The sequence below is a fragment of the Loxodonta africana genome, chromosome 2 (genome assembly GCF_030014295.1).
Source record: "Loxodonta africana isolate mLoxAfr1 chromosome 2, mLoxAfr1.hap2, whole genome shotgun sequence".
Classification (NCBI taxonomy): Eukaryota; Metazoa; Chordata; class Mammalia; order Proboscidea; family Elephantidae; genus Loxodonta; species Loxodonta africana.
This window is the reverse complement of record NC_087343.1, coordinates 150757109-150765000: the sequence shown is the minus strand read 5'-3', so window position 1 is coordinate 150765000 and position 7892 is coordinate 150757109. Positions and strand designations below refer to the sequence as shown.

At 33.6% G+C, this 7892-nt stretch overlaps 1 protein-coding gene across 1 annotated transcript in view; it reads left to right on the top strand.

Moving 5' to 3' along the window:
* The window catches only part of NME5 (NME/NM23 family member 5), a 21817-nt gene extending 16374 nt beyond the window's left edge, over window positions 1-5443 (top strand). The window contains exons 4-5 of the mRNA XM_023549331.2: window positions 1968-2086; window positions 5209-5443. Of these exons, the coding sequence (XP_023405099.1) occupies window positions 1968-2086; window positions 5209-5292 (203 nt within the window). The 3' untranslated portion in view covers window positions 5293-5443. The remainder of the gene's footprint in view (window positions 1-1967; window positions 2087-5208) is intronic.
* Window positions 5444-7892: the final 2449 nt, after the last annotated feature.

Here is a 7892-nt window from a genome sequence, read left to right as displayed (position 1 = left end):
GAGAATGACCGTCTAAGATACAACGGTTGGTCTCTACTCGTCTGGAGCAAAAAACGATGAAGGAAATCAAAGACTGAAAGAAGAAACTAGTCCACAAGACTAACAGCCCACACGAACCACAACGTCTTCAAACCTGAGACCAAAAGAACTAGATGGTACCCTGCTACAACTACCAACTGTTCTGGCCAGGGACACAGTAGAAGGTCCCAGATAGAATGGGAGAAAAATGTAGAACAAAACTCAAATTCCTAATGGACCTACTGGACCAATAGGTACTAGAGGAACCACGACTATTGCCATAAGATACCCTTTAAACTTGGAATTGAAGCTATTTCTGCAGGTCACCTTTCAGCCAAATAATAGATTGGTTTGTAAAATAAACAATATCACCTGCAAGTAACGAGCTCTCTTAAACAGTTAACTATATGAAACAAAACGGTCAGCAGTTACCCAAAAGCAAAGATGAGAAGGCAAGGAGGGGAAGGGAAGCTAATCAATGGAAACAGAACAAACAGAATGGAAAGAATGAGAATGCTAACACATTGTAAAAAATGTAACCAATTAAAAAAAAAAAAAAAAAACCAATGGCACGGAACAATTTGTATAAAAATTGTTAAAGGGAAATCTAATCTGCTGTGTAAAGTTTAACCTAAAACACAATAAAATATTATTAAAAAAAAAAAAGCTACAAAGGACCTGGGCACGAGGAACAGTGAACCTGACAAATACGGTCCTGACTGTTGTGGAACTTACAGAATACGGGAGATAGAAATGTTTAACCAAAATAAAACAAAAATTATGACAGTGATCAGTGCTGTGAAAGGTGCTATAACAGAGACTTTTACCCAACACCTACCCAGGCTTCTCCCAGCTTTTTCTGTCATCTTTCCTCCCATTGTCAGTCTTTGTTTCCTTGAGACTGAGTCCACAAACTAGTCAGTCATATGAAATCTGTCCTTTCACCCTCCTTCCTCCTGGGACCAGTGAGAATTTAGATCTGAAGACATGAGACCAGTAGCTTCACTCTTTAAACTTTATCAAAAGTGGCACATTGATGTAAATCAACTTTAAAAGACCTACTAAGACTTATAAAATACTTTCTTTTGTGTATAAATATATATATATTTTTATTGCAAGTCTAGTTTACTTACGTAGTACTCAAAGCTAAAAAAGACTAAGTCTCCCAATGTGTTACATAATTTATTTAAAAACCTGAAAAATAAAATAGAGCAGAAATGCTAATACGTATTATACGTAAAGAAGTAGATTTTATATGTGTATTCACTGGTCTATAAGAAAACAAGAACTAGCTATTATCCACTATTCTGTCTGCACCACGTAGAAAAGTGATTGCTATATAGTGAGCTCTGAATAATATTTATTGAATGATTCCATTAATCTAGTTTTTACATATTCATTCATATTTTTCTTTTTTATAATATTCTCAGTATGAAAATAATATTTATTGTAGAAAACATGGAGATGCAAAAAAGGAAGAAGTGTAAAACAAATTTAGAATCTTACAGATGATCACTATTCACATTTTGATGTGCTTCTTGCTTGTCTTTTCTAGGCTTACTGTTTCTCTGTATTTGTGTACTTGTGTATTTTTAACCAAACTATTTTTTTTATTATGAGGAGCCCTGGTGACACAGTGGTTAAGCACTCTGCTGCCAACCAAAAAAGGTCATCAGTTTGAACTCACCGGTTAGCCATTCTTTGGAAACCCTATGGGGTTGTTCTACTCTGTCCTATAGGATCGCTGTGAGTCAGAATCGACTGGAGGGCAATGGGTTTAGGTTTTTTTTTATTCTATGTATATAGTTGTGTTTCCTTTTTTCTTTTAACTTTAACTTTATATTATGGACATTTCTTATGCCATTAAAAATTCTTTGAAGGCATCCTTTTTTAACAACTGAATAATATTTCATTATTTATGTTTAATGAGAATATATTTGTATTTGCAGTGATAGCTGAGCCAATTCCAGTTGGACAAGCTGCTAAGGATTATCTGAATTTATATGTAACACCAACTCTGCTTGAAGGACTCACAGAGCTTTGTAAGCAAAAACCAGAAGATCCTTATGTAAGAAATTTTTTTATTTGCTCTAAAGAAGTATTGTCTATAGTTTTCATGTTTAAGACATTGTATTCTTTGAAATGGTAAAAGAATTGAGAGCAATTTTAAAATTAAGTCTTGAAAAACGATTTCATGTCCATTTTTCCATTTTAGATCTTTCTTATCTGTAACTTTTTCCCTTTTTTTAAAATTGTGCTTTAAGTTTACATTTCAAGTCAGTTTCTCATACAGAAACTTATACACACATTGTCATATGACCCTAGCTGCCCTCCCTACAATGTGACAGCACACTCCTTCTCTCCACCCTGTATTTCCCGTGTCCATTCAACCAGCTCCTGTCCGCCTCTGCCTTCTCATTTCACCTCCAGACAGGAGCTGCCAACACAGTCTCATGTGTCTCCTTGAGCTAAGAAGCACACTCCTCACAAGTATTATTTTATGTCTTATTGTCCAGTCTAATCTTTGTCTGAAGAGTTGGCTTCAGGAATGGTTTTAGTTTTGGGTAACAGAGAGTCCAGGGGCCATGATCTCTGGGGTCCCTCCAGTCTCAGTCAGACCATTAAGTCTGGTCTTTCTACTAGAATTTGAAGTCTGCATCCCACTTTTCTCCTGCTCCATCAGGGATTCTCTGTTGCCTCATGTATAACTTTTGGTGACTTGTTTTCTTGCTGTTTTTAACTCTTAAAAAAAGCATCGTCTTTAAATGTGTTTTCAGTGATTGTATCTTTCAATTGCTAACCATTGTTTTTGTGTATAATTTATATAATAATTCAAATGAAAGAAGTAGAGATATACTTGAATATCAAAATGTTCAACATTTTGGTTTTTCATAGCTCTTCTATTATTACAAGCAATGCTACAAAAAATATCCTCATTCATGTGTCAGCATACCATTTATTTGTAAAAAAAAATTCCTAGAAATGGGAATGCTGAGTCAAGTTTGCATTTTTTATTTGGGTAAATATTGCCAAATTACTTTTTACAGTGATTGTACTATTTTATATGCCAATCAGCAGTGAATGAGAGGGTATCTGATATGTTTTCAGGCTTTATGTTTTTTGCCAAACTGATTGGTGAAAAATGGTACCTCACAGTTTAATTTGTGATTACTTTTATTTGAATGAGTTTGGGCATCTTTTCTGATATGCTACTTACAGCCATTTCCGTTTCCATTTCTGTGAACTTCTTGCTTGTGCCCTTTGCCGATTTTTCTTTTGGGGGCTAGCTATTTTCCCTATTATATGGGAACTCTGTGTGTTTGGGAAATTAACTGTTTCTGGTATGTGTATTTTCCAGTAGTTTTCTCAGTTTATCACTTGTCTTTTGACCATATTCATGACGTATTTTGCCATGTAAATTTTTAAAATTTTAATGTAGCTTAATTTATCCAGCTCCTTTATGGCTTCTGGGTTTCTCGCAAGTTTAAAGAAGGCTTACTGGTCTAAGATTATAAAATCACCCTCTCATGTTGCCTTCTACTAGCACATTACATGGTTCCATTTCCATCTGGAATTTATTCTGTTGTAAGGAGTGAGATAGGGAGCCAATCTGATTTTCTTTCCCACTTGGTTACCCAGTTGACCAACACCACTTATTGAACAATCCATATTATCTTCACAGATTTAAGATTCCACTCTTAACATATACTAAATTCATGCATGCATTTAGATTTATTTTTGTATTTTCTCTTCTGATTCACTTATCTATGCATCTGTTCATTTGTAAGTACCACGCTGCTTTAATTATTGTAGCTTTATAAATATATTTTAAAATCAGGTAGTTGTAGACCTTCCAATTACTTTCCTTTTTCAGAATTTTCTTGCCTTTTTTGCATTATCATTTTTAATATAAATATTTTCAGGTTATCATACCTACTGTCATTTCACATTTTTAAACAATATTTTATTTATTTTTGGTGGCAATATACAGCCAAACATACATCCATTCACAATTTCTACATGAACAGTTCAATAACATTGGTTACATACTTCACTTTGTGTCACCATTTTATCTCTACTCATATTATTTCATCACCATTAATTTAGGTTCTCAGCCACTTAAAAGTTCTCATCTGTGCTTTAGATCAACTGTTGTTGGTTTACACTCATATAGATAATTCTTTGTAATAGCACTAATGCTCGAGGCAAACATTCTTTATTAATTGGGCTAAACTGTTAGTTTAACGATGGTTTCATGGGATCCTTTCAGTTCAAGGTTTAAAGATTATTTCTAGGCATTAGATTTGGGAGTTCCCCCAGTGTATGTGTATCGCACATTGTACAATGTATGATAATTCCCATTTTACCCCATCCATACTAATATTAGGTATAGGTTTAAAAATATCTGGGGGTGGGGGGATTTGATAATAGGCAAAAGAAACATGGTATTTGATTGTTTTAATTTCCTTGTATATATTTACTATACTACTGAGGTTAAACATTCCTCCTTATGTTGTATTTCCTTCTTTGTGAATTATGTGTTTAGGTATTGTCCACTCTTCTGTTGGGGTTTTGTAAGAATTCTTATATATTAGTTATATCAACATTTGATATTATTTGCTGCAAAAATATTTCCCTTTGTGTTGTTTAATTTTCAATTTTGCCATTTTAAAAGTATTCAGTAAGTCATACCTTCATTCTACCCCCCCATTGTGAGCTTTCCTTTCACATCTAAGTTTAGAAAGTTCTATGCCATCCAAAGTACTGCTAAATGTTCATTTCTAGATGTTTTATGTTTAACTTTTTCATGTATATTGCATTTATTTTTGTATATAACACAAGTTGATGATCTAAATTTATTTTTTTCTTTACCAGTTGTCTCTTGAGTGTTGATTTATGAAGCCTCCTTTATCACATATTAAACTCTAAATCTGGGCATGTATTCTGTTATATGGATCTGTATATTCTAATGAAGTTCTACAGTAAATACTTGCTTTTAACATTATTTTCAAGACTGCCATATATACTTGACAAACTTGCATAATGTAAAACTTAGTATTTCTATTTTTAATGGTCATTTTCCTGTTATCCTTAAAATGATTTGACACTTGTTTAAGTTTTCAATTGATATATACTGAAATGAAATATTTAAATGTTTATTAATTTAAGGATTTTTTTCTTTTCCCATAGATTTGGCTAGCTGATTGGCTGCTGGAAAATAATCCCAACAAACCTAAACTTTCTCACCGTCCAGTTACAGAAGAACCTTATTAAAATGAAGTCCTCTGAAGAACAAATTATAAACTATCTTATCACAAAAGGATGTGCTTCTACTTTAAATTAAAAAAAAACTTAATTCTTAAGATTTAAGTGACTATGTGTGAAATAAATTACTTTTTGAAAATTAAAGTTTTTAAAGAATCACTGTATTTTAAGCAGCAGATAATATTATCTAAAGTAAAAAATATATTTAGGGTATGCTTTTAACAATGGCGTAAAATTAAGTAATAAATGGCTGATGTAAGATGCTTCTAGATTTTTTTTCTTAAGGTTGAGAAGATAGAATTTCAGTTATATTTTAGCATATACCGTATATCTAGATGCATAATTAATTCAGATAGTTAAAAAGGTGTGAGTATACAAATAATTGGTATAATGAAAATGATCTGAACCCAGGGATGATTTTATTTGTTTACATAGCTTTTTTCTGCATATTAATAAGTACCCTCCAAGGGTGACCAATTGGTAGGGTGATAATACATCCCCATTTGCCTGGGACTTTCCTAGTTGTGTCACTGAAAGTCCTAAATCCCCGGAGCCTCCTCAGCCACAAGCAAACAGGAGTGATTGGTTTCCCTACCAAACAGTCTAGGTGTTCCCCAATTATGTTTTTGTGAAAAGTTGCTAATTTCAAAAAAATCTTGTAAAATACTGAATTCTCAAAGAAATTTTAATTTACTTAAAAAAATTCAAGTTGTAAAACATATTTATTAAAAGTAAATATTTAAAGTGGCCTTGTCTCTTCAAAAAGTCGATTTCATTTATAAAACAAAAGGTAGAGGTAAGAAAGAACTGTTCTAGATGAAAAGAGATTAAAGAGTCAACCAAATGCAATGAGTGAATCTTAACTGGATTCTGGCTTAAAAAAAAAAAAAAAACTATAAAAGATCTGTGGAAGGCAATTGAAGAAATTTAGATATGAACTAAATATTAGATGATCTTAGGGAATAATTGCTAACTTTCTTAGAGTGAAAATTATATGGCTATAAAAGGAGAATGCCATTTTTTTTAGGTGATGCATTTCTTAGGGATAAATTTTATGGTGTTTACAACTTATTTTCACATGGTACAGCAAAAAAGAAATATTTTATACATGTATAGAAAAAGAAAGGTAGCAAAATATTAACAGTTGTTCAATATAAGTGGTAAGTACTGAGTATTCACTGTACTATTTTCTCAACTTTTCTCTATTTTGAAAATTTTCATAAAATAAAGTTAGGGGAAATGAAAGAGTAAAGATCTGGCTGCCATCACCATAATGTAGTGATCAATTTCTCCCATCATTGATGGGGAGACATTTAGACACTTTGTAGCTCCTGATTTGATATAGAGTGAAATATACTACTCATTTATGATGTGTTCTAGCCAAAAGTATATACCTTAAAATTACTAAGCCTTTAGGTCAAACGTCTAGCTTACTGTAATATAGGCGATAGAATGACCATCTAAGGGACACCTTAAAGAAGCAACCAGAAAAATACAGAAGATCAGATATACTGCAGGACAGCTACCTTGGTCTTTTCAACAAATTGGCATCATGAGAAAAGGAAATGTTTTAGACTAAAAGAGACTTAAGATATAAACTACGTTCTTAAGACTGCCTTCTTAGGTAACTAGGAAGAGAAGTCTGCCTTCTGACATAACCTGTGAGGTGGTACCAAAATAACCTGCCGCTGTTGAGTCAATTCCAACTCATGGCAACCCCATGTGTTACACAGAGAAGAAATGCCCCATAGGGTTTTCTTGGCTGTAATCTTTACGGAAGCAGATTGCCAGGACTTTCTTCCATGGTGCCACTGGGTGCTACAGACATATTTGTCATTTAATTAATGCATCTTTTTGACATAGAATAATAGTGTGGTATCCTTGTTAATCAAGATACATAATTTCATTTTGTCCCTTTTTTCCAGGATTTAAACAAAAGAGAGCCAAAGAAGGAAACAAACATGCATGCAGCTCATTTATGACATGGAACTAAACAGAAGTTTAGATTCTTGAATCCATCTTTTAGGGATCTGGGGAGATACCTAGAACTGCCTCTCTCCCCAGGCCTCTTACCAGCCTTCCTGTAGCTAGCCAAGAAATGGTAAATACGGTACATGTTTAAACTGGGCACTCCTACCTCAGCTTTTATTTTGGGGGGGTTGAAGTGTATGTAGCTCTTGCTTAAGAGCCCAGGGCAATACCTTGTCTGCCCTGGCTTCAGGGTGCCTTAGACCAGCTTGATTTGAAAGTGTCACAGATGTATTTGAGACGTACGCTCCTTTTTTTTTTCTCCCAGCTCAGAAATACTGCCACTTCTCTTGTGTAATTAACTCTTTATAAGAACATTTAGATTAAGCTTTGATTTTTTATTCAGGGATGGCCCAGTTTTTCTCTTCCGCATTTGTTATCTCTGTGACTGCAGTTGCTTCTTTTTTTGGGTTACTTATTTTTGTTAGTCTCCTCACTGAAGAGCCATACAGTAATTGCTTTCCAAAGGTTAATTAAACCTCAGAAATTCCCAGGCTTATGAGAGCCTCTCACAGAGAAATTTGATTTTAAAGTCCAATAGTGATTTCAGATGGAGACTGCAAATTGAGATAGGTTTCTCC